Genomic DNA, 25,695 nt, shown 5'->3' on the forward strand with positions numbered 1-25,695 from the left:
TCTCCTCATAAGTCACATGCCCCAGCCGCCTGATCACTTTCATTGCCCTCCGCTGGAGTCTCTCCAAGTTTCCACATCCTTTCTGTAGTTGGGGGACCTAAACTGGACGCAATACTCCAGATGTGGCCTCACCAGTGCCGAATAGAGGGGGATAATCACTTCCCTCCATCTGCTGGCAATGCTCCTACTAATGCAGCCCAATATGCCATTAGCCTCCTTGGCAACAAGGGCACACTGCTGACTCCTATCCAGCTTCTCATCCACTGTAATCCCCAGGTCCTTTTCTGCAGAACTGCTGCTTAGCCAGTCACTCCGCAGCCTGTAACGGTGCATGGGATTCTTCTGTCCTAAGTGCAGGACTCTGCACTTGTCCTTGTTGAACCTCATCATATTTCTTTTGTTCCAATCCTTCAATTTGTCTAGGTCACTCTGGACCCTAATCCTACCCTCCAGCATATCTACCTCTCCCTCCAGCTTAGTGTCAGCCGCGAAGTTGCTGAAGGTGCAATGCCATCCTCCAGATTATTAATGAAGATGTTGAACAAAACCAGCCTCAGTGAGATGGGAGTGTGGGCTTGACCCAGCTGTCTGGGGAGCCTCTGTGACGAAGTGGGACTGTTCTTAATGTTTCCTCTGAATAGTGTGGGGGTGCCTCAGTTTCCCCTAGGCAGTTCTTAAGTATCTAGGTGGTGGGGTAAGGTTGTATGATCCTTGCAGAGCCCTAGAGGGCAGGTGTGTGCAGGGGTCTGGACACAGAGAATGGCCAACTCCCTGTTTCCTGGCAACTGATGGCCTGGGCCCTTCCCCCCTGCAAGGTGAGAGCTAAAGGGTTGGAGAACAAAGGAATCAGGTGACCTCCTGACCCGGGAAAGGGACAAAGCCCAGGGGAGGAGGGGCTGGAGGGAGTTTCAGTTTGGGGCTGGCTGGGACATGGAGTGAAGTGCAGACGTGGTTGTCTGGCTCACTGCCCCCCAAAATGGACCCAGCTGAGGGATCCTGTTCTCTGCACCTGCAAGCTCTGTGTTAGACCATGTTCCTGTCGTCTAATAAACCTCTGTTTTACTGGCTGGCTGAGAGTCACGTCTGACTGCAAAGTTGGGGTGCAGGACCCTCTGGCTTCCCCAGGAGCCCCGCCTGAGCGGACTCGCTGTGGGAAGCGCACGGAGGGGCAGAGGATGCTGAATGCTCCGAGGTCAGACCCAGGAAGGTGGAAGCCAGGTGAGCTGTGTGTCCTGAAGACAGGCTGCTCACCGAAAGGCGACTGCCCCAGAGTCCTGCCTGGCTTCATGGGGATCAGTTCCAGAGCATTGCCCAGGGACTCCGTGACAGCCTCACAATGCCCCAGCCACAGGATGACCCTGGAAAGAGCCCCTGGGCAACCAAGTTCTTCAGAAAGTCACTGTCCAGCTGGAGAAATAACCACCCTGAGAGTCAGGCAAATAATGAGTAAGCCATGATGGATCTGTCTGGGCTGCTATTAGACACCCACAGTTGGCCCATGCCATCTGACTTGGGTATGAGGAGGGTCGGGGTAAGGCGCTGTTTATCTGTGGTGTAGTAGGAGGGTCCCAGAGCCCAGGCTCCAGCCCGAGCCCAAATGTCTACACTACAATTAAACAGCCCCTTAGCCCGACCTGTCTGCCTAGCTGTCTCATGCAGTGTAGTTGTAGTCATGTAGGTCCCAGGATATTGGAGAGACAAAATAGGGGAGGTCATATCTTGTATTGGACCAACTTTCTGAAGTCCGATAAAAGATACTGCCTTACCCACCTTATCTGTCTGGCTGTCTATATCTTAACCCATTCCTGCCCACACAGCGCCAGGGAGCTTTCCCACGCTGTAGAAAACACCCTGACTAGCTGATGTAAAATGCAATTCCCTGCAATGGAATGGGACAGAGCAGAAAGGCCAGGCAGGGGATGCCTCTACCACCCGTACTCATCTGCAACAACGGGCCTGGGCCCAGAGGGCGGGTGATCCTGCCTGCCTGACGGTTGAGTCTGGTGCCATGTTGACGCTGCAGTGAGCACATGGGCCAGGAGCAAACTGCACCGACCTCTTTTACGGCTTCACTCCAGTGCGTTTCTGTGCTTCAAATCTTATAAGTCAATGCGGCAATCAGCCAGGCCAGGCGCTGCTTCCCGGCGCTCAGGGAAGGGGAGAGGAGGTGGCATCTGGAGACCTCCCTGGGTGTTTCCAGCTCTTACTCCGATGACTGTACAGGCCACGCCCACACCCATGGCTGGTGACATTTTGCTTTAATGATCAAGGCTTTTACGCTCTCCAACCTGCCTTGCTCAGCTCTTCATCTGGGACGGGTCAGTGGCTTAGGGTCATATGGGGGCTGGCCCCACCCACACCCTTAAGCGCAAACCAAACCTCAGGTCCCTCTCCAGTTGGAAAACAGCTGGGAAAGGCTGCTCTGTAACAGCACGGCAGGAGTACATCGAGCTGCCATACGGGAAGCTGGCCTTGTGCTGGTTCCAGCCAGGCCCGAGCCAGACGGCTCAGGGGATGGAACCTGGAACCCTCCCCTTATGAGCTCACCTGCTGGAGTCTTAGGCCAGAGCAGTTGGGGAGCTGCTGGACGGGGGAACATCTCAGAAGCGTGCCCCCAAGAGCTGGGGGGCTGCAAGGCCCAGCCCACGCCCCTCTCCTGAGTGTGGAAAGTGAGCAACTCCTGGGGGGCTGATCAGGCCCCAGTCACAGTGCCGGACAGGTACAGCAAAGGCCCCTCTGGCAGCTGCACCTAGGGGCTTGCTGGTGGCTCAGCGTGAGATGGGAGCATAGCCGCTCCTATCCTCAGGGTCACCTCGGCTTCCCCCTGCTCCCCTCTGCCCACAGCCAGGTGTTCTCCAAGCCTGTGACTCCTTCCACTGTGAGAGCTCTAAGGTCCCTCCCTGCCGCTCCCTCTCTGCTGCTAAATCCTTAGACACAGGCCCAGAGCCTCAAAGGTATTTAGGCACTCACTGATTCCAGTGGGCACTAGGATCCTAAATGCCTTTGAGCACTTGGACCTTCTGGCTTTGTTGTGACCTCCTCCCTCTGGTTTGCCTCTCCACGCGCCAGGAGCTCCTCAGCTAAAATCACCTTCCTCGGCTGATGCCCCAGCCACGTCACCCTCTCTGCAGATCTGACCTCCGGCGTCCCACATTGTTCCACAGGAGGCTGAGGCTCGCCCACCCTCTCACGCTCTCCTGTGCCTCTTCCCTCTCCCTGCACTCCAAATCCCGTCTGTCCCCGTCTCCTGCTTCCTGCTCCGTGCCCTCCCCGCTCTGAGTGTGTGACTCTGTGGCCTGTCCCCGTGCGCTGAGCTCCTGTGCGCCTCCCCCCTGCTTCCTGGGCCCATGCGCTGCACTGCACTGGCGTGGCTGGACGGCACTTGGTGGGGCTTGGCTGAACGAGATGGAGAGCAACCTTGTTGCTTCCTTGGGTCAGCAACCTTGTTGGCTACCTGTCTACAAAGACACTGAACCAGGAGTATGTGGCTCTGGCCCCGTCATGCAGCCCTGGGAAATGCTTGCCAATAAACAGCTTCCGCTTGGACTGGCTGGAAGGTGCAGCTGACACTCGTTCCAGCCAAGAGCAATGATTTTCCAATGCTTTCCCCTCTGCCCTGGCATGCTGCCCAAGCTGCGGAGCCGTAGGCTGTGGGCCATGCATGGCGCCTTCACAGCCCAGCCCTTGGCTCTTGCTGATGGTGCTGCTGAGCGGAGCATCACAGCTCACCAAAAGGCCAGAAGAGGCTGGGAGGATGGCACAGCAGTCTGGTGCCGCCTCTCTGCCAGCCATGGCTTTTACTGGGCTGGGACGGGGAGAGCTTCGGCCCTGGCCTGAATGGCTCGTGGGCAGTGGAGGGAACTTGTGTGCCAGCCGCTGCGTGCACGGCTATGGGGTCTGCCTGCAAAGTTCTGCCTGTTCCTCCTCCTCGGCTCTCCAGCCCCAGAGCCGGTCAGCTCTAGGGAGCTCCTTCGAGTCCAGCTCAGGCCACTCCGCACAGTCACTGATCTACGTGAAAGGCATTGTTCAGTCTCAGCCCAGTTCAGAGCAGACCGGCGTCCCCCACCCCAGAACCACGCCCCTGGCTAGCTCTGATCCCAGCTCTGAGAACCTGACTGGGCCTGGGTCCCAGAGGGAGAGCGAGGCTCCGGGGGCTGTGGCAGCGGGGTGGGGGACAGCCCAGCCGGTGTCTTTGATGGCTAATGGCGATTTCAATCCCTTGAGCTGTCACTGCAGCACCTCTCCCCACCGCCAACAGTCCAGGCACGCGGGAGGGCTGTGTCTGGGCCCAGTGCAGCTGTTCCCATGCGAGAGCAACACATTCAGCCGCTTGCTATCGACCCGGCAAGCCGGCTGCGGATGGAAACCGCACAACCAGTGCACCAGTCACTCTGCTGCTGTCAGAAGCAAATTTTCCACCATTGAAATGAGACCATTTATCCCCGGGGCCGAGACGCTTATTTTTAACTGCAGGAAATGGCCGTTTATTCACAGGGCAGCAGTGAGCGCAGGGGCCGGTAAATCCACGTACCTGTTCCGAAAGGCAGAGCCCGGGGCAGTGTGCGGTGCTGGCTGTTTTCCTGAGCTAGAGAGCAGGACACAGACATCTGGACAATGGCACCCGTGGGTGGTTTGTTACCTGATGCCATGGGTCAGCGTTACTACAGCCCGGGTGGGGAGGGGGCTGCAGCACCCCTATAGACTGATGCATCTGATCTCCGAGCCACTGAGCGTGTCACTGCAGTGGGGGGCAAAGACACAGGAGGGCAGGGGTCACACCACAGCTGGCTGGGAAAAACGGTACCTGATGGTGCTTCAGACCTCAGAAGCACAATGAGAGTTTGGGGCAAGGCAAGCAACTGGGACGTGGGGAAGGGCTGAGGAGGCAGCCAAAGGTGGTGGTGTGGGCGCTGAGAGAGGAGGTGGAGGAGGGTGGTGATCATAGAATCATAGAATATCAGGGTTGGAAGGGACCTCAGGAGGTCATCTAGTCCAACCCCCTGCTCAAAGCAGGACCAATCCCCAATTAAATCATCCCAGCCAGGGCTTTGTCAAGCCTGACCTTAAAAACCTCTAAGGAAGGAGATTCTACCACCTCCCTAGGTAACGCATTCCAGTGCTTCACCACCCTCTTAGTGAAAAAGTTTTTCCTAATATCCAACCTAAACCTCCCCCACTGCAACTTGAGACCATTACTCCTTGTTCTGAGCCATCCTCTTTGGAACCCCCTTTCAGGTAGTTGAAAGCAGCTATCAAATCCCCCCTCATTCTTCTCTTCTGCAGACTAAACAATCCCTGTTCCCTCAGCCTCTCCTCATAAGTCATGTGTTCCAGTCCCCTAATCATTTTTGTTGCCCTCCGCTGGACTCTTTCCAATTTCTCCACATCCTTCTTGTAGTGTGGGGCCCAAAACTGGACACAGTACTCCAGATGAGGCCTCACCAGTGTCGAATCGTCCCTTGATCTGCTGGCAATGCCCCTATTTATACATCCCAAAATGCCATTGGCCTTCTTGGCAACAAGGGCACACTGTTGACTCATATCCAGCTTCTCGTCCACTGTAACCCCTAGGTCCTTTTCTGCATAGAATCATAGAATCATAGAATCATAGAATATCAGGGTTGGAAGGGACCCCAGAAGGTCATCTAGTCTAACCCCCTGCTCAAAGCAGGACCAATTCCCAGTTAAATCATCCCTGCCAGGGCCTTGTCAAGCCTGACCTTAAAAACCTCTAAGGAAGGAGATTCTACCACCTCCCTAGGTAACGCATTCCAGTGTTTCACCACCCTCTTAGTGAAAAAGTTTTTCCTAATATCCAATCTAAACCTCCCCCACTGCAACTTGAGACCATTAATCCTCGTTCTGTCATCTGCTACCATTGAGAACAGTCTAGAGCCATCCTCTTTGGAAGCCCCTTTCAGGTAGTTGAAAGCAGCTATCAAATCCCCCCTCATTCTTCTCTTCTGCAGGCTAAACAATCCCACCTCCCTCAGCCTCTCCTCATAACTCATGTGTTCCAGTCCCCTAATCATTTTTGTTGCCCTTCGCTGGACTCTTTCCAATTTATCCACATCCTTCTTGAAGTGTGGGGCCCAAAACTGGACACAGTACTCCAGATGAGGCCTCACCAATGTCGAATAGAGGAGAACGATCACGTCCCTCGATCTGCTCGCTATGCCCCTACTTATACATCCCAAAATGCCATTGGCCTTCTTGGCAACAAGGGCACACTGCTGACTCATATCCAGCTTATCGTCCACTGTCACCCCTAGGTCCTTTTCCGCAGAACTGCTGCCTAGCCATTCGGTCCCTAGTCTGTAGCTGTGCATTGGGTTCTTCCGTCCTAAGTGCAGGACCCTGCACTTATCCTTATTGAACCTCATCAGATTCCTTTTGGCCCAATCTTCCAATTGGTCTAGGTCCTTCTGTATCCTATCCCTCCCCTCCAGCGTATCTACCACTCCTCCCAGTTTAGTATCATCCGCAAATTTGCTGAGAGTGCAATCCACACCATCCTCCAGATCATTTATGAAGATATTGAATAAAACCGGCCCCAGGACCGACCCTTGGGGCACTCCACTTGATACCGGCTGCCAACTAGACATGGAGCCATTGATCACTACCCGTTGAGCCCGACAATCTAGCCAGCTTTCTACCCACCTTATAGTGCATTCATCCAGCCCATACTTCCTTAACTTGCTGATAAGAATACTATGGGAGACCGTGTCAAAAGCTTTGCTAAAGTCAAGAAACAATACATCCACTGCTTTCCCTTCATCCACAGAACCAGTAATCTCATCGTAAAAGGCGATTAGATTAGTCAGGCATGACCTTCCCTTGGTGAATCCATGCTGGCTGTTCCTGATCACTTTCCTCTCATGCAAGTGCTTCAGGATTGATTCTTTGAGGACCTGCTCCATGATTTTTCCAGGGACTGAGGTGAGGCTGACTGGCCTGTAGTTCCCAGGATCTTCCTTCTTCCCTTTTTTAAAGATTGGCACTACATTAGCCTTTTTCCAGTCATCCGGGACTTCCCCAGTTCGCCACGAGTTTTCAAAGATAATGGCCAGTGGCTCTGCAATCACAGCCGCCAATTCCTTCAGCACTCTCGGATGCAACTCGTCCGGCCCCAGAATTGCTGCCTAGCCGTTCGGTCCCTAGTCTGTAGCAGGGCATTGGATTCTTCCGTCCTAAGTGCAGGACTCTGCACTTGTCCTTGTTGAACCTCATCAGATTTCTTTTGGCCCAATCCTCCAATTTGTCTAGGGCCCTCTGTATCCTATCCCTACCCTCCAACGTATCTACCTCTCCTCCCAGTTTAGTGTCATCTGCAAACTTGCTGAGGCTGCAATCCACACCATCCTCCAGATCATTTATGAAGATATTGAACAAAACCGTCCCCAGGACCGACCCTTGGGGCACTCCACTTGATACCGGCTGCCAGCTAGACATGGAGCCATTGATCACTACCCAATGATGGGAAGGGAGGTGGGGGAGTAGGCAGCTGAAGGTGGTGATGGGGGTAGGGGGCAGAAGGGATGTGAGATAGGATGTGGTTTCATAGATTTAAAGGCCAGTGGGAACTAGTAGATCATGTCGTCTGACTTCCCGCATATCGCAGCGGATAAAATTTCACCCAGTCAACCTGCACTGAGCCCCACAACTTGTGTGTGACTCTGAAGGAGTTTTTAATGTTCGATAGAAACAGAAGGAATCCTATTCATGGCATTGATCAGCCCTAGGTGGGTACGGTAGAACCGTCCATAATAATGCAGAAAAGGCAGACGTGGTCAAGAAACATTTCTGTTCTGTATTTGGGCCAAAGCCAGATGATGTGTTCCTACCAGATGATGATGATGAAATACTTTCCATTCCAGCAGTAACTAAGGAGGATATTAGCTCAGTGGTTTGAGCATTGGGCTGCTAAACCCAGGGTTGTGAGTTCAATCCTTGAGGGGGCCATTTAGGGATGGGGGGAAAATATTGGGGATTGGTCCTGCTTTGAGCAGGGGGTTGGGCTAGGTGACCTCCTGTGGTCCCTTCTAACCCTGATCTTCTATGATCCATGTTAAACAGCAGCTACTGAAGTTATGCATTTTAAAGCAGCAGTTCTAGCATCCAAGAGTTTTTAAAGGGCTGACCAAGGAGCTCACTGGACCGTTAATGCTGATTTTCAATACGTCTTGGCACACTGGAGAAGTCCCAGAGGACCAGCAGAAAGCTCATGTTTGAATATTTTAAAAGGGTAAACAGGATGATTATAGCCTGACACTGATTCCAGGCAAGATATGGAATGGGTGTTACAGGACTCAATTAACAAAGAATTAATGGAGGGTAATGTAATTAATATCAAGCAATGTGGACTTATGGAAAATAGATCCTGTCCAACTCATTTGCTATTTTTTTTGAGACGCTTGCAGATTTGGTTGATCAGGGACTAGTGTTGATATAACATACCTGACCTCTGTCAGGCATCTGAATTTGTGCCCCCTGGCATTTTGAATAAGAAACTAGAATGATATAAAATCAACATGGCCCACATGAAATGGATTAAAAACTGACTAACTGACAGGTCTCAAAATGTAACTGCACAAGGAGATCATCATTGCGTGGGTGTGTTTCTACTGGAGTCCTGCTGGGATCCGTTCTTGGCCCTCCACTATTTAACATTTTTTAACAATGAGCCAGAAGAAAACATAAAACCATCCCTGCTAAAGTTTCTAGATTACACAAATATTGGGGGAGTGGTAAATAACGGGGACAGGTCATGGATACAGAGGGATCTGGGTTGCTTGGTCAAGTGGGCACAAGCAAACTCTGTGTGGTTTAATAGGGTTAAATGTAAATGTCTACATCTAGGAAGAAAGAATGTAGGCCATACAGGGGTGAAGTAACTCCAGACACTTACCAGTATGGGGCCGGGGCCGGCTCTGGGCCCCGGCAGGGGCAAGGCTGGCAGTCACCATCCCCCAGCGAGCTGCAGTAGCAGCAGCAGCATCCGGAGCCCTGGGCCCTTTTAAATCGCCGGCCCCGGGGCATCTGCTCCCTTTGCCCCCGCTGCCCGTCAGCGGCCGGGGGGGGCAGGGCAGAAGGGGCAGGGACGCTAAAGCCCTGCAGGGTCGTTGCTGCCTTTCCCCCCTACCAGCAGGGCTGCCGACGGAGGAGGCAAAAGGGACAGGGACATTAAAACGCTGTCACGGCAGCACTTTAATGTGGGCTGCGTACGGGCTGATGCGGGTTCCTACCAGGACACCGTACCGGCCCGTACCAGCTCGCTTTCAGCCCCGAGGCCATACTCACAGGCTGGGGGACTCTATCCTGGGAAGCAGTGACTCTGAAAAAGATGTGGGGGTCATGGTGAATAATCAGCTGATCATGAGCTTCTAGTGTTATGCTGTGGCCAAAAGGTTGAACACAATCCATGGATGTATAACGAGGGAAAGTTCAAGTAGGAGTAGAGAGGATATTTTACCTCTGTATTTGGCAGTGGTGTGACTGCTGCTGGAATCCTGGGTCCAGTTCTGGTGTCCACAATTCAAGAAGGATGTTGATAAATTGGAGAGGGTTCATTGAAGAGCCACAAGAATGATCGAGGGATTGGAAATTATGACTTATAGCTATAGACTATAGTTCAATCTATTTAGCGTACCAAAGAGAATCATAGAATCATACTCATAAGGTTAGAATGGACCACAATGGTAATCTAATCTAACTCTTGTTAAGGGTGATTTGAGCACAGTTTCTACGTTTCTACGTGAGGAACAGAAATTTGATAGTAGAGGGCTCTTCAGTCTAGCAGACAAAGATATAACATGATCCAAAGGTTGGAAGTTGAAGCTAGACAAATTTAGAATAGAAATAAAATACAATTTTTAACCGTGAGGGCGATTTAATCTTTGGAATAACTCACAGGGGTTGTGATGGAGTCTCCATCACTAGAAACATTTGAGATTGGATGATTTGTGAGAAGACCTGCTCGAGTTCAAACAGGAATTAATGTAGGGAAGTTCTCTGGCCTGTGCTGGGCAGGAGGTCAAACTAGCTGATCACAATCATTTCCTACTGGCCTTGGAATCTATGAATCTCCCAGAAAGGCATCCAGTCTTGACTTGCAGATGTAGAGAAATTGAGGATTCACCACTTCCCTAGGTAGTTAGTTCCGATGGTTAATCACCCTCAGTGGTAAGAATGTGTCTTATTGCTAGTTTGAATTTGTCTGCCCCCATCTTCAAGACACTGGTTCTTGTTCTGCCTTTCCCTGGTAGAGTAAAGAGCCCTTTAGTAGCACCTGGTATTATTTTCCCCAGGAAGGTTCTTACACACTAATCAAATCACGTCTCAGTCTCCTTTCTGATAAACCAAAGAGATTGAGTTATTTGTGTCTGTCACTGAGAAGCATTTTCTCCAGCCCTTGAATCAGTTTGGTGTCTCTTTTCTGTACCATGTCCAATGTTTCAACATCCTTTTCAAAATGTGGCCACCAGAACTGGATGTAGTATTCCAGGATCCGTCTCTCCAACGCTGTAGACCAAGAGAAACCACCTCCCTGCCTCTACGTCTGTTCATACACCTTTTTGGCCACAGCATTGCACTGGGCGTTCATGCTGAGTTGTTGAATAGCATTAAGGCAGGTACCCACACCTGTGGAGCCCCACTCGAATGCCCCTATTCAATGATGACTCCCCACTGATCACTACGTTCTGAGATCTGTCAGTTAGCCAGTTCTTAAACCACTTACGTGAGCTCTACTGCTATTCGAGAGTGGTGGGTTTTAATCAGAATGTCATGCAGCACTAAGTCACATGCCGTACAAACACCACATCGATGCAGTTACCTTTATCGTTCAAATTTGTAATCTCATCAAGAAATACCAGCTTTCTTTGACAAGACATATTCCATATAAACCATCTTGATCTGCATTAATTACATTCCGATCCTTTATTTCTTTAACAGGTACACCATGTCTTAGCGTTGCTTTGTTTTACCCAGGATTGCTGTCAGGCTAACAGGCCTGTAGTTACCTGGGTCATGCCACTTGCCCTTTTTGAATATCGGCCCAACATGAGCAATCTTCCAGTCTTTGGGATTCCCCTGGTATTCCAAGATGTATTAAAACTGAACAGCAGCGGGCCAGAGCTCTCCTCAGCCAACTCCCTTAGGACTCTGGGGTGCGAGTTATCCAGGTCTGAGTTAAAATATTTTATCCCTGGGAATTGTTGGTGTTTGGGGGGGTTTCCCCTTCAATCTTTCCCCACAAATTTTCTTTCAGAGAAGAAAATAACAGTACCCTTCCAAGTGTCTTGGGAGCCTAATTCCCATTTCCAAGAGTGACTTGGGGCCAGACTTACAAAGGCAGGGAAGCACTGAGTAGGGGATTCTATTGACTTAAGCTGGACGTGCACAAGTCCATGGGGCCGGACGAGTTGCATCCGAGAGTGCTGAAGGAATTGGCGGCTGTGATTGCAGAGCCACTGGCCATTATCTTTGAAAACTCGTGGCGAACTGGGGAAGTCCCGGATGACTGGAAAAAGGCTAATGTAGTGCCAATCTTTAAAAAAGGGAAGAAGGAGGATCCTGGGAACTACAGGCCAGTCAGCCTCACCTCAGTCCCTGGAAAAATCATGGAGCAGGTCCTCAAAGAATCAATCCTGAAGCACTTGCATGAGAGGAAAGTGATCAGGAACAGCCAGCATGGATTCACCAAGGGAAGGTCATGCCTGACTAATCTAATCGCCTTTTATGATGAGATTACTGGTTCTGTGGATGAAGGGAAAGCAGTGGATGTATTGTTTCTTGACTTTAGCAAAGCTTTTGACACGGTCTCCCACAGTATTCTTATCAGCAAGTTAAGGAAGTATGGGCTGGATGAATGCACTATAAGGTGGGTAGAAAGCTGGCTAGATTGTCGGGCTCAACGGGTAGTGATCAATGGCTCCATGTCTAGTTGGCAGCCGGTATCAAGTGGAGTACCCCAAGGGTCGGTTCTGGGGCCGGTTTTGTTCAATATCTTCATAAATGATCTGGAGGATGGTGTGGATTGCACTCTCAGCAAATTTGCGGATGATACTAAACTGGGAGGAGTGGTAGATACGCTGGAGGGGAGGGATAGGATACAGAAGGACCTAGACAAATTGGAGGATTGGGCCAAAAGAAATCTGATGAGGTTCAATAAGGATAAGTGCAGGGTCCTGCACTTAGGATGAAAGAACCCAATGCACAGCTACAGACTAGGGACCGAATGGCTAGGCAGCAGTTCTGCGGAAAAGGACCTAGGGGTGACAGTGGACGAGAAGCTGGATATGAGTCAGCAGTGTGCCCTTGTTGCCAAGAAGGCCAATGGCATTTTGGGATGTATAAGTAGGGGCATAGCGAGCAGATCGAGGGACGTGATCGTTCCCCTCTATTCGACATTGGTGAGGCCTCATCTGGAGTACTGTGTCCAGTTTTGGGCCCCACACTACAAGAAGGATGTGGATAAATTGGAGAGAGTCCAGCGAAGGGCAACAAAAATGATTAGGGGTCTAGAACACATGACTTATGAGGAGAGGCTGAGGGAGCTGGGATTGTTTAGCCTGCAGAAGAGAAGAATGAGGGGGGATTTGATAGCTGCTTTCAACTACCTGAAAGGGGGTTCCAAAGAGGATGGCTCTAGACTGTTCTCAATGGTAGCAGATGACAGAACGAGGAGTAATGGTCTCAAGTTGCAGTGGGGGAGGTTTAGATTGGATATTAGGAAAAACTTTTTCACTAAGAGGGTGGTGAAACACTGGAATGCGTTACCTAGGGAGGTGGTAGAATCTCCTTCCTCAGAGCCCTGGCTGGGATGATTTAACTGGGAATTGGTCCTGCTTCGAGCAGGGGGTTGGACTAGATGACCTTCTGGGGTCCCTTCCAACCCTGATATTCTATGATTCTATGACTTCAATGGGAGTTAGGCTCAGGCACTTTTGAACCTGCCCGGAGCTTAAATACCTTTGAAATCTGGCTGTCTGGGGCCAAAGTCACAGAGAGTCAGTGGGAGTTAGTTGCCTAACTCACTTAGGCATTTCTGAAACTCCCACTCGTGCCTCTCTGCATCCCTTGGTAAATCTGCCCCCGAGTTCCTTGCTTACCTATGAGTTTTTGAAAAATTCATCTCAAGACTGGAAAAAGAAAATCAGTCCAGAAGGGGAGCATTTCAGGAAGCTGTGAGTCTCCATGAAAGCTGTTCAAATGGAAACATATAGGTAACTTTAACCCCTGCTGCTGAGACGCCCAGATGTACCACGGGAAGGGCAGCGGGTGCAGAGACTCAGGAGTTTCTCGCAGAGGGCGGCTCAGCTCAGCGAAGACCCCAGTGGGCCTAGAGAGGCTGGTGACTGCTGTGATAGAGGCCGTCAATCATCTCGGTCATTAGTAAAAGCTAAAGTCCATAAAAAAATTATGTCAATAAAAATGTCAAGATCGTGTGGAACAATATTTCTGTTTCACTCACTGGCAGATGGTTCCAGCTTCTGTGCAAGGTTAAGACAGACTCCAGTTTTACAGGCTGTTTTTATTACTAGGATGGTGGAGTCTTTATAGGAATGGACCTGCAGGACCAGAAACATCTCTGACTCTCCCTCGCTCCGCGCCATTCCAGCCTGCAGTCTGCAGGGGAGCCGAGCGACTGAGCACAGCGCTCCTTTGGGGCCACGAAACCGACGTGCGGCACAGATCACTCAGAGCAGTCACGCTGCCTTTTGCTTTCTGGCTGGTTTGGGAGATTTAAACAACTGGGAGCCCAGCTTTCAAATTGGGCACTGAATTCAGAGAGCTCAGTCCATGAGTGAGCCTTCAGCCGGCAGGCAGAGGGTCCCTGCCGCAGTGCTCAGTGTAGTCGCCTAAGTGCTGAACTGCAGCTTGAAGCCCCAAAGGGTGGCGAGGGCTGCAGGGCACAGGGCCTCCCCAAGGCTAGGCACCACTTCAGGCTTCCAGCCATGAGGTGCTTGGAGAGGGACTAACGGGCAGGGGTGCTGCAGCTGCACGTGAGTGAGTGAGGGCCATGGAAGCGACAGTTGGCTATAAATAGGGAGGTGGTGTGAGGGGGCGTTGACAGAGGGGACGTGGCTGTCCATGGGGAGGTGGCGTGAGGGGGCGTTGACAGGGGGACGTGGCTGTCCATGGGGAGGTGGCGTCAGGGGGCGTTGACAGGGGGACGTGGCTGTCCATGGGGAGGTGGCGTCAGGGGGCGTTGACAGAGGGGACGTGGCTGTCAATGGGGAGTGGTGTGAGGGGGCGTTGACAGAGGGGACATGGCTGTTAATGGGGAGTGGCGTGTGGGGGCGTTGACGGGGGACGTGGCTGTCAATGGGGAGGTGGCGTGTGGGGGCGTTGACGGGGGACATGGCTGTTAATGGGGAGGTGGCATGTGGGGGCGTTGACGGGGGACGTGGCTGTCAATGGGGAGTGGCGTGTGGGGGTGTTGACAGAGGGGACATGGCTGTCCATGGGGAGGTGGCGTCAGGGGGCGTTGACAGGGGGACGTGGCTGTCAATGGGGAGGTGGTGTGAGGGGGCGTTGACAGGGGGACGTGGCTGTCAATGGGGAGGTGGCGTGTGGGGGTGTTGACAGAGGGGACGTGGCTATCAATGGGGAGGTGGCGTGAGGGGGCGTTGACAGAGGGGACGTGGCTGTCAATGGGGAGGTGGCGTGAAGGGGCGTTGACAGGGGGACATGGCTGTGAATGGGGAGTGGCGTGTGGGGGCGTTGACGGGGGACGTGGCTGTTAATGGGGAGTGGCGTGTGGGGGCGTTGACGGGGGACGTGGCTGTCAATGGGGAGGTGGCGTGTGGGGGCGTTGACGGGGGACGTGGCTGTCAATGGGGAGGTGGCGTGAGGGGGCGTTGACAGGGGGACATGGCTGTTAATGGGGAGGTGGCATGTGGGGGCGTTGACGGGGGACGTGGCTGTCAATGGGGAGTGGCGTGTGGGGGTGTTGACAGAGGGGACATGGCTGTCCATGGGGAGGTGGCGTCAGGGGGCGTTGACAGGGGGACGTGGCTGTCAATGGGGAGGTGGTGTGAGGGGGCGTTGACAGGGGGACGTGGCTGTCAATGGGGAGGTGGCGTGTGGGGGTGTTGACAGAGGGGACGTGGCTATCAATGGGGAGGTGGCGTGAGGGGGCGTTGACAGAGGGGACGTGGCTGTCAATGGGGAGGTGGCGTGAAGGGGCGTTGACAGGGGGACATGGCTGTGAATGGGGAGTGGCGTGTGGGGGCGTTGACGGGGGACGTGGCTGTTAATGGGGAGTGGCGTGTGGGGGCGTTGACGGGGGACGTGGCTGTCAATGGGGAGGTGGCGTGTGGGGGTGTTGACAGAGGGGACGTGGCTATCAATGGGGAGGTGGCGTGAGGGGGCGTTGACAGAGGGGACGTGGCTGTCAATGGGGAGGTGGCGTGAAGGGGCGTTGACAGGGGGACATGGCTGTGAATGGGGAGTGGCGTGTGGGGGCGTTGACGGGGGACGTGGCTGTTAATGGGGAGTGGCGTGTGGGGGCGTTGACGGGGGACGTGGCTGTCAATGGGGAGGTGGCGTGTGGGGGTGTTGACAGAGGGGATGTGGATTTCAATGGGGAGTGGTGTGTGGGGGTGTTGACGGGGGACGTGGCTGTCAATGGGGAGTGGCGTGTGGGGGTGTTGACAGAGGGGACGTGGCTGTCAATGGGGAGTGGCGTGAGGGGGCATTGACAGAGGGGACGTGGCTATCAATGGGGAGGTGGCGTGTGGGGGTGTTGACAGAGGGGACGTGGCTATCAATGGGGAGGTGGCGTGTGGGGGTGTTGACAGAGGGGACGTGGCTATCAATGGGGAGGTGGCGTGAGGGGGCGTTGACAGAGGGGACGTGGCTGTCAATGGGGAGGTGGCGTGAAGGGGCGTTGACAGGGGGACATGGCTGTGAATGGGGAGTGGCGTGTGGGGGCGTTGACGGGGGACGTGGCTGTTAATGGGGAGTGGCGTGTGGGGGCGTTGACGGGGGACGTGGCTGTCAATGGGGAGGTGGCGTGTGGGGGTGTTGACAGAGGGGATGTGGATTTCAATGGGGAGTGGTGTGTGGGGGTGTTGACGGGGGACGTGGCTGTCAATGGGGAGTGGCGTGTGGGGGTGTTGACAGAGGGGACGTGGCTGTCAATGGGGAGTGGCGTGTGGGGGTGTTGACAGAGGGGACGTGGCTATCAATGGGGAGGTGGCGTGAGGGGGCGTTGACAGAGGGGACGTGGCTGTCAATGGGGAGGTGGCGTGAAGGGGCGTTGACAGGGGGACATGGCTGTGAATGGGGAGTGGCGTGTGGGGGCGTTGACGGGGGACGTGGCTGTTAATGGGGAGTGGCGTGTGGGGGCGTTGACGGGGGACGTGGCTGTCAATGGGGAGGTGGCGTGTGGGGGTGTTGACAGAGGGGATGTGGATTTCAATGGGGAGTGGTGTGTGGGGGTGTTGACGGGGGACGTGGCTGTCAATGGGGAGTGGCGTGTGGGGGTGTTGACAGAGGGGACGTGGCTATCAATGGGGAGGTGGTGTGAGGGGGCGTTCACAGAGGGGACGTGGCTGTCCATGGGGAGGTGCTATGTGGGGGTGCATTGGTAAGGGAACCTGTCTATCAATGGGGATCTGGCAGGAGTGGATGGCAGGGGGACCTGTCTGTCAATGGGGAGGTGGCGTGAGGGGCATTGTCCCGGCAGAAGGGGCTATCGGTATGGCTGGCTTCCTTCTTTTCACAGATGGTAGCAGAATCTCGCTGGTGCTCAGAGCCGGCCCAGGTAGGGGGAGGGATTTATGGCCGCATAGTGGGAAAGGGGCCAGAGGTGACACAGGTCAGTGGTGCAGTGATCACTTCTCTGCGCCCACTGGGCCTGCCACTTGTGTCCGCTGCCCAGCCCACAGCGCCGCCCGCACACGCAGCTGTCTCACCGTGGGGAGCAGGTCCCCACTACACAAATGCTGCAATTTACTGATTCTCATCTATTGCCCAGTGTTGTGATTGACACTCATGGGTCCAGCCCAGCCTCTGGGGTGCTGGAGACCCCATTTTCCTGCCCCAATGCCCTGGGCCTTCCTTTGACTCTCAGTTTGGTCTTTAGTTCCAAGTGCCCAAGGGTCGCACAGGCTCCTTGGTAGCTGAGGTGTGTTGTAAAATGTGTTAAATTGTAAGCTATCCCTTTACGTTCTAAGGGGGTTCCTGGGTCTGCTTGTAGGCAAGGGAAAGCTAGAGAGAAACAGGGGATCTGGGTCTAGCAGAGTCAGTCTGCAGCCAGCCAGCTAGCTGGGGTGAATTGGGCCTCTCTGTTTTAGGGAGCAGCCTGCTTTCTCTTTCTCTGGTTTTGAGTTCTGGTGCTTTATTGTTCTGAATTCTAAGAAATAAAGTTGTGTGGTCATAGAATCATAGAATATCAGGATTGGAAGGGACCTCAGGAGGTCATCTAGTCCAACTCCCTGCTCAAAGCAGGACCAATCCCCAACTAAATGTTGTAGCCTTCCAGCAAGAGTGTTAATGTTTTTATCTAACGTCTTGGGATGTTTGCCAGGAACAAAACAATAGGGCTCACAAGTATTGATTATTTTACTTGTCCCCGCCTTTAACCTTCCAACTCCCTCTCTGGTACACCACATTCACTGACCCCCTCCATCTCTCGCACACGCACACAGGGATATGCACACATGTGCATGCAAACACACAGACACGCATGAACACACAAGCATGGAAGTCAGCTGGCCATACTTGTAATATTTAAAACAATTTTATTCATGAAAATATGCTGTACAATGCACTATACACAGTTCTTTACATTGCCACATACACAAACTCTAATAGCACAATCAAGAAGGTTACGTTGCCTACAATATATGTGCGGTGAGAGATGACAGCCTGTCCGAAACCCTCCCCCCAGGTCTGTACAGTTATAAATACGTGGGAAAGAATGAACTGAAACATCTGTATAAAGGAAACTGTTGGAGCCAGTCCCTCTGCGGAGCCCTGTCCCGCCGGGGAGCCAGCTCCGCTCTCGGATTGCTCCTTGCTTGTGTGCCCATCGCTGAGTCACTGAAGTCAGGCCCCACCAGGCCAGAAATGGGAGCCAGGCTGGGAGCGTGGGGCAGAGGGGGACAGTGCACTAGGGAACCAAGTGGAAAGTTCAGAAGAGGAGTCTCCCGGGGGGGCTGGGTATGGGCTATGCTTGGGGACTCACGTCCTGAGGGAGATTTAAAATAACCCCGCTGATTCCTTCAAATCAAAGAACTGGCCTTCTCCTTCCCTGTGCTCCCAGCCATGCTAGGAGCCGAGCAGCTGGTGGCTTGGCACTGATGTGGAGGCCCAGCGTGGCTGGGCAGGGCAGCCCAGCCGTCTCTAGGACTCCCTGGACGCGACCCCGAAGCCGTATTTAAACGTGGACTCATGGCCAAGCCACATGACAACAGCCTGCACAGTGCAGACGGCACGGCCATGTGCTCGCAGGCCAGAGAGCCTCATGCGTGGCTCCTTGCCGTGGGCCTGCACAGACCGCAGCAGGGCACGGAGCCAGCTCTGCAGCATGCTGGGCCGTCGGGGGCCCCATGCTCCCCAGCTGCAGTGCGGGGGTTGCTGGCAGCCCTGACCAGGGTCAGAACCAGCAGCGATGCCACCAAGGAGAGCAGTTCTCCTGCCCTGGTCTCTAGACAGGTGGGGAGCAGGAGGCCGTGTCCAGGGCCCAGACCAGACCTGTGCACATATCATCTGACTCTTGCATACAGGAGAGCGGGGGCCCAGGGTCCAGGATGGAAATGGAGCTGCAAGGGAATGACTGACCCCCCCCCCCGCACACCTAATCCATCCCCATGTGCCTTGGCCCCCGCTCCATCCCAATCCCTGAGCAGCGCTGCCCCCATGCACAGCCCTACTCTCTTCTGCCCGCCCTGGCACTGGGGGTGCTGCACAGGTCACTGGTCCCTTGGCTCCTGCCCGGGCCCCTCCCGCCCTGCACCTAAACTCCCCCGCAGAGGCCGGAGGCTGATGTGCCCTTGCCCGAGGGCATGGGTGTCGCTGGGCACGCAGGGTGATGGGTTGCCCTGCCCAGCTCCCTGCCCGCCACCACACCCCTCGCACTGCACGACGACGCCACACACAATGCTTACCAACACAACTCCACCGTACACACGACACCCCCACGGTCACGAACCACAGACAGCTTCGCAAGACAACGTGCCCGGGGCTGGCCTCCCAGGTCAAACACACGGTGGGGCAGGGCGGGGCGGGGCGAGGGGAGCAGGCCCAGGGGATGCCGGGGGGTCTTCTCTGACTGAGGCCTCCTGCTGCTTCCTCTAAGTACCAATGGATGCTCAGGGCTGGGCAAGGCCAAGGGGCTCCCTGGGCATCTCTGTCCCTCTCCCCATCTCCTTTGGGGGAGGGATGTAAACTCTAAGGCCCAGCTAGCACTGAGCTCCAGGGGCTGGGGCAGGTCGAGGCGCCCGGCCTGCAGAGGCCAGGGAGAGTCCCTGAGACTGGCAGAGAGCAGGAGTGGGGACGGGGCCTGATGCTGAGCACTAAGCACCCCAGTGAGCCTGTTGCATCCCCAGGACAGAGCCAGGCCTCCCTGGGCTGGGGTTCCCTGCCAGATGGTGGCGCGTCTCCTACAGAGGGGCAGAGCTTGTGCACCAGGCTCCGCCTCTCCCCTCTCCCAAAGCAGGAACGAAAGCACCCGAGAGGAGCAGAGACTTTGCAGCAGAACCAAGCCTGGCAAGGACGATGCCAGCCTGTGCCGCTGGCCCGGCCACGGAGGGGGTGATGCTGGATCTAAAGCCCCAAGTGTGTGGCTGGTGCTGGGAGGGGCGGGCGAGGTGCCTGTCTGATGCCACATGCCGATGGCACATGCCATCCAGTGCCTAACGCCACCATCCTCTATTGTGCTGCCGGGGATGTGCCTGGAAGATCAGGTGTTTGGAAGGAGGTAGCTCCCTCCTTTCTCTCACACAGGGCAGCACTGCTCCCCGAACGCCCCTCGTGCACCTAGTAGGTGGTCCCAGCCCTGCAGCCCCCAGCCCCACGGTAAGTACGGCTCCCTGCCACACCCCTCCTCTCTAACCCTCCTTAGCGCCCCCGGGCTAGGGCAGGGCAAGCGGGCTGGGTATTTCATAGCACCTATCATTGACAATTTCTTTCTGCAATGAATTAAATACGTATGAAAACAGAATGGGAGTGTCGAAACAGAGTGAATGAATAAATGTATGCTATCGACCAAATAATAATAATTTTTTAAAAAGCCTCTGAGAAAGAGTATCTAGAATAGAATATATTAAATTCTGTACATGATCCAACAATGTAAACATAATTAATTAATTGGTAATAATGTCTTTATAAATAGACTACGACCTCTATGTACCTGGAGCAAACATCAATGGTACATCAATGGGCTCCTTTGTTATTCCCCACCATAGACACATGCCGGGTCCCTGACGGACCCTGGTCGGGTGAGGCAAGAGGACCTGGTGTATGCCACTCTGCCCCAGGCAAGGAGCAGCCGCTCCGTCTCCTATGGCCTCCATCAGGACATGTTGCCTGGCCCTTGGAAGATGCATTGGTTGTGATGCCCGGGGCTGGGAGAATTGCTGGAGGGGAGAGATGGGGTCTTTAATAAACCCACCCCTTTCTCTGTGCCTGACAGAGCTTGGTGCTTCTGGGCCATTCACAGAGAAAGGAGGGGGGCTACAGGGCAGGGGCATGGGACAGCCCCAACCGGGGAGGGAAGCGCCCTTCGGGGATCCACCTTGCGTAGGGATGGGGACCCATCAGCAGCTGGGATCTCCTCTGCCCTTCAGATGTGCCTATGCTGACTGCTCCTATGGGAGACAAGCCTGAACCCAGACGACAAAGCCACAGGCTCCATGGGCCAATGTGGGGGGCTCCAGGTGCTTTCTAGACCACCTGGCCAGAGACCCCTGAAGCCTGGCCACCACGTGGAGTCAGGGAGCCTCCAGTTCCCGACTACATGCGATTATACCAGGGCCAGTTCTAGGGTCCCTTTCTTGGGGGGCTGGTGTGTATGCTGGGGTCCCTGGAGGTTGCTGTTTAAAACACAACCAGCCTTCCAGGAGCCCAGGCCTGGTTAGACCCAGGAAATCTTGGCATTTAAGAAAGTAAAATTTGGCTCTGGCATCAGTAGTTTGTCACTGTCACTTTCACTGCTCAGGGCTGGGTCACTCACTACGTAATTCGGCCTCTCTGACTATACTTTGGGGCCCCTGGAAGATCGTTTGGGAGGCAAATGTCCCTCCCCCTGGCTGGGAAACACCAGACCTGTGTCCTACAGTCAGAGTTCACAGAAACCTTGACTCCCACCCAGGGGGTTGCGCCCGGGTCGCTCGAGGCCCACGGTCCAAAGGACCAGCAAACCTAGAGCAAAGCGCCATGGAAACAACGTGGGTCTTCATTTCAGAGCCAGGAGCCGGGCCCCAGTTCAGGAGGAGCTGGACCCCCAAGGAAAAGCTCCAGCCCCAGAGCTCAGATGGTGTTTGGGCTTGACTTGTTAGAGAGACAGGGACTGTCTACAAGGCTCAGGCCAGGCTCTGGGTCTGCCTCAGGCCCGTCGTTGTTGAACAAAACCCTGCTGTACGGGCATGCTTGCCTGGCCTGGGGGCCAGCAGAGCCCACTGCCCAGCTGGGCCCTGTGCTGCAGCTGCCAACCTTCAGCTGAGCCCCGGGTCCACTCCTGGCTCTTCTGGCCACTCTCGCAGAGGCAAGGGGATCGGCACCCTTCTCACTTAATGTGAAGGATCCTCCCTCCGATTGGCTCGTCCCCAAATGCTGAGCACCTACTGTGCCCGCTCGTGCTCGCTGCGCTGCTGGCCCCACCCGCCCAGCTCAGATGGGCAGTGCTCAGAAAGCATGCTGACTCCTGGAGGGCCCTGCTGCTAGACCCTGACATTTAGCCCCAGTGGCTCCCTGGTGCGGGGAGCAATAGCACCTCTGCCTTGCCTGACAGACTGGCAGCCCCCGGGCACCAGCCCAGAGCCTGCGTACCGACCCATGGGGCAGGGGAGGGAAGGGTTTGCTGGTGGTGGGTTAAATGGTCTGAAAACGCAGGGGCACAGTGAGCTCTGCAGAGGGAAACAAGTGTTTGAACCCCAAGTCCCACTGGGAGGTCCAGTGCCCCGGCGCTGAGCACCTCAAACCCTGGGGATGTTCTGCATCACAAGCTAGATCCAGGTTTTGCAATCATCTCCCAACCCTCTGCATATCCCTGATTATTAACTGCCATCTCCCGTGAGCACGCGCTGCCTGCGGACTGCCTCCCCAGTGCAGGGCATAGCTCCCAGCACGGCTCTCCCGTTTGCTCTTCTAACAAGGTGATTATTCAATGGCAAGAGAGTGCGTGAAATCAAATAAATAACTCCCCCCCCCACCCTCTAACCTCCGCCAGCCTACCTCTCCAGCAGGGATCCAGGCTAGCAGCATGCCCCTCCCAATAGGCGGCCACGAGCCTCACACAGGCTCCTGGGCCTGCAAAACACGCACCTGCAAAGCCGGCATTTGCACATGCAGGGGCATGCATGCCTGTGCCCCCACCCATGCACACACCAGCTGTGCATGGCACCCGGCACGTTGTATACAAACAGCTGCCAGTTGTCAGTGGGTTGGGATTTTTTCAGGCTCTGATGACTGAAAACGTGGCCATCCCCAAAGCTGGCTGAGATCAAACTGGCTCAGAATCCAGAATCAAACTCTGGAGAGAGCCCCGTGCGCGTGGGTGCTGCCAGCAAGCGGCCACAGCTGCTAGCTCCAGAGTTCAGAGGCTTTCCCTGGCTCCCCAGCTACCCCGGGGTTATATCAGGTTCTAGAACAGGCTTAAACAGTACATGGAAATCCACTGGTCTGCTGTAGGGTGAGTGGGTGGAAGGGGCTGCAGGCTGACGCTAACTCTGACTGCTGGGGGGAGCCTCCTCTCAGCCAGCCACCGCTCCTGATCGCCGCAGCTGAATTTTCTGAGCCTGCCCTGGAAAACAAGGGCCTTTGCAGTCATTTTGCCTCTGCTCCAGGGCTGCCACCCACTGTCCGTCCTGGGGAGAACTAAACCAAACAAGAGCACAAAGGGTGGGGCCAGTCACCGGTGGGGCAATTTGGAAAGCGAATGCCTTGGGTCCAGACTCTGCACTGCCTCGGCTGGGAACCCCCCTAGGGGCGGAGGAGGGACAGGGCGTGCAATTAACCAGACTGCCTTTATGTCCACACCTGATGTGCTTTCTCTTTTGTTTTACCGTGCTAGGGAGAGAACTGGGGTGGGCCTGGGGCTCCCCAGCAGAGCCTGAGCTAGCTAGTCTGGCGCACACATCAATGCGGGTGATACATCTGGACTGGCTGGCGGGGCCGTGTCCTGCGCCCGTACGGATCTGTCACCCTGCGGCTTGTGGTCAGGGTGGCTCTCCGGTTTAACAGATGGCTCTAGCCCGTCAGAACAAATAAAGGCAGAAGAGAAAGGAAAAAAAAGTCTGTTTCACTGTTCCCCATGTGACTCCTTGGTGGGAAGCATCCAGCTTTGTCTCAGCCAGGCACCCAGCTCTGGTTGGGGGGCTGGGGGGCGCTGGGCAGCGTGGCCATGTTGAGGCCATTCTGCGGGGGCAGAGCCGAGTCGAAGTTGAAGTCCATCTCGTCGCTGTCCATAAAGTCATTGAGGATAATGGACTCCACGTCGCACTCCAAGCTGCCGTTGAACATGTCCAGGTCAAGGTCTGCTGGGAACCTGTCCTGGCCCAAAACAGGGGGGTGGATCGCCCCTTGGTAAGGGCCCTGGAGGGAATCCAGCAAGCTCATGTGTGCCCCCTGGGTATTGACATAGGGATGGAGATGCCCGTGGTGGGGCATGGCTGCCATGCTGCAGGAGTCACTAGGCAAGCTCATAAGGCTGATAGGAGTGGGTAAGGCACTGGTGCTGACAGCAGGGTGGTGGCTGGCTGGTGACGGGTGGTACAAAGTGTTGCTCTTCATGAGGGAGGCCGAGTGGGCGGGGTAAGAGGACAAGCCCAGCTCCCCACCTCCGCACATGAGGGCACTCTGTCTGTGGCTGCGGGACGGTGCCAGGACGCCGGCCTGAGCCATGGGCGGCTCGCCCTGAGCCACGCTCTCCTTGTGCACGTAGGAGATGGAGGAGAGCAGGTCCTGCAGCGAGGCGTTCCGGTAGGAGCCGACGGGCGAGAAGGTAGCTTGCTTGTTCTCCTGGATGGTCTGCATGGGCAGACGCCGCAGCAGGTTCATGGCGGGCTGGCTGTAGATGGTCCCACAGTACATGCTAGTGGGTGCCCCAAGCGTCGAGCACTTGGAGTTGAAGGTGAAGCTGGAGCTCCTCTGCCTGAGGCCGCCCGAGGGCAGCGGTTGGGAAGGGCTCATGTTGTAGCTGTCCTGCAGATCGTCCAGCAGGCTCTCACCAAGCCCTTCGTTCAGGCTGATGGTGCCGGTCAGGTCGGTCAGCCGGGGCAGCTCCACGGAGCACCTGCTGGTTAGGGAGGGAGACATGGTGCTGGAGGGGCTGGGGTACATCAGCGGGGAGGATGGGGTGCCGTCGTCCTCTTCCAGCTCGTCCGGCTCGTGGCTGGACAGGATTGGGGAGAGGCGCCCGCCCAGCGTGCTGGCCGAGGAGTTGGCCCGTGTCCGGAAGTCGGCCCAGGCATCATACTCATCGCTGGTGTGGGAGGCGGGGCTCTCAGACCACTTGGCCTGCTGGGAGGACGGGCTCTCCTCCCCACGCTCCTGAGTCGCCTGCAGCTGCTTCTTCTTGCTGGCTTTCCCTTTGATGCGCAGGAACTTGCTGTTGTTGTCCATGGACACAGAGCGCCGGCGGGGCGGCTTGCCGGTCTTGCCGCCCTCGGGGTTCAGCATCCACCAGGAGCTCTTGCCGGTGCCCTCGTTCTGCACGCGGATGAAGCGGGTGTGCAGGGACAGGTTGTGCCGAATCGAGTTCTGCAGAGACAAAACAAAGAGCCTCTGTCAGTGAGAGTCCACAGCGCCTCTGCCCCTGGGACTAGCGGCTAGCAGGGGGGCTTCCCTATGGTGTGTGTGGAGAAAGCACTGCACTGGGACCCCTGAGAGCCGGGCTCTATTCCCTGCTCTGCCACTGGCCTGCCGGGTGACCTTGGCAAGTCACTGCCCCACTATGTGCCTCGGTTTCCCCATTGGTACAATGGGGATAATGATACTGACTCCTTGGTACAAGTGCTTTAAGATCTAGGGCTGGGAAGAGCTGGGGGGTTTCTCTCTGTCTTCCTTTGGTGCACGGCTGGAGCGGCGCATATGTGCGCTGACATGCACTAGCCTGGGCAGCCGGGGATTTATTTAGCACTCAGCAAGGGCTCTGACAGCCAGGGAAAGGAGCCTCTACCACACCCCCTGCGACAGGTGCAGGGCTGGAAGAGTTCACCCCAGCCTGCCAGTACCCTCAGCCTGGCCGGGCAAGGGACCACTGGGCGTTGGTGCTCCACGGCACCTTCAGTCCTTAGCCTCTCTGCTGTGGCTGCAGCAAGGGGACCTCTTGGTGCCATGGGGGGGCTGCCCCCAGGAGCAGCACTGAGATGCCCAACTCATATTGCACAACGGCTCCTGGACAGGAGCTGCCCCCTCCGGCCCAACTTTGCAGTCACGCTGGTGTAAATCAGGAGCAGCTCCGCTGGAGCCGATGGAGGGACGGACTGGGATCAGAACCAGGCCCTGAGCTTCTGGCGACCA

At 55.3% G+C, this 25,695-nt stretch overlaps 1 protein-coding gene across 1 annotated transcript in view; it reads right to left on the bottom strand.

Moving 5' to 3' along the window:
* Positions 1-17,733: 17,733 nt before the first annotated feature.
* FOXO6 (forkhead box O6) overlaps positions 17,734-25,695 on the bottom strand; it is a 95,759-nt gene continuing 87,797 nt past the window's right edge. Inside the window, exon 2 of the mRNA XM_073317677.2 lies at positions 17,734-24,933. Within this exon, the coding sequence (XP_073173778.1) occupies positions 23,521-24,933 (1,413 nt within the window). The 3' untranslated portion in view covers positions 17,734-23,520. The remainder of the gene's footprint in view (positions 24,934-25,695) is intronic.

This window comes from Lepidochelys kempii, chromosome 19 (genome assembly GCF_965140285.1).
Source record: "Lepidochelys kempii isolate rLepKem1 chromosome 19, rLepKem1.hap1, whole genome shotgun sequence".
NCBI lineage: Eukaryota > Metazoa > Chordata > Testudines > Cheloniidae > Lepidochelys > Lepidochelys kempii.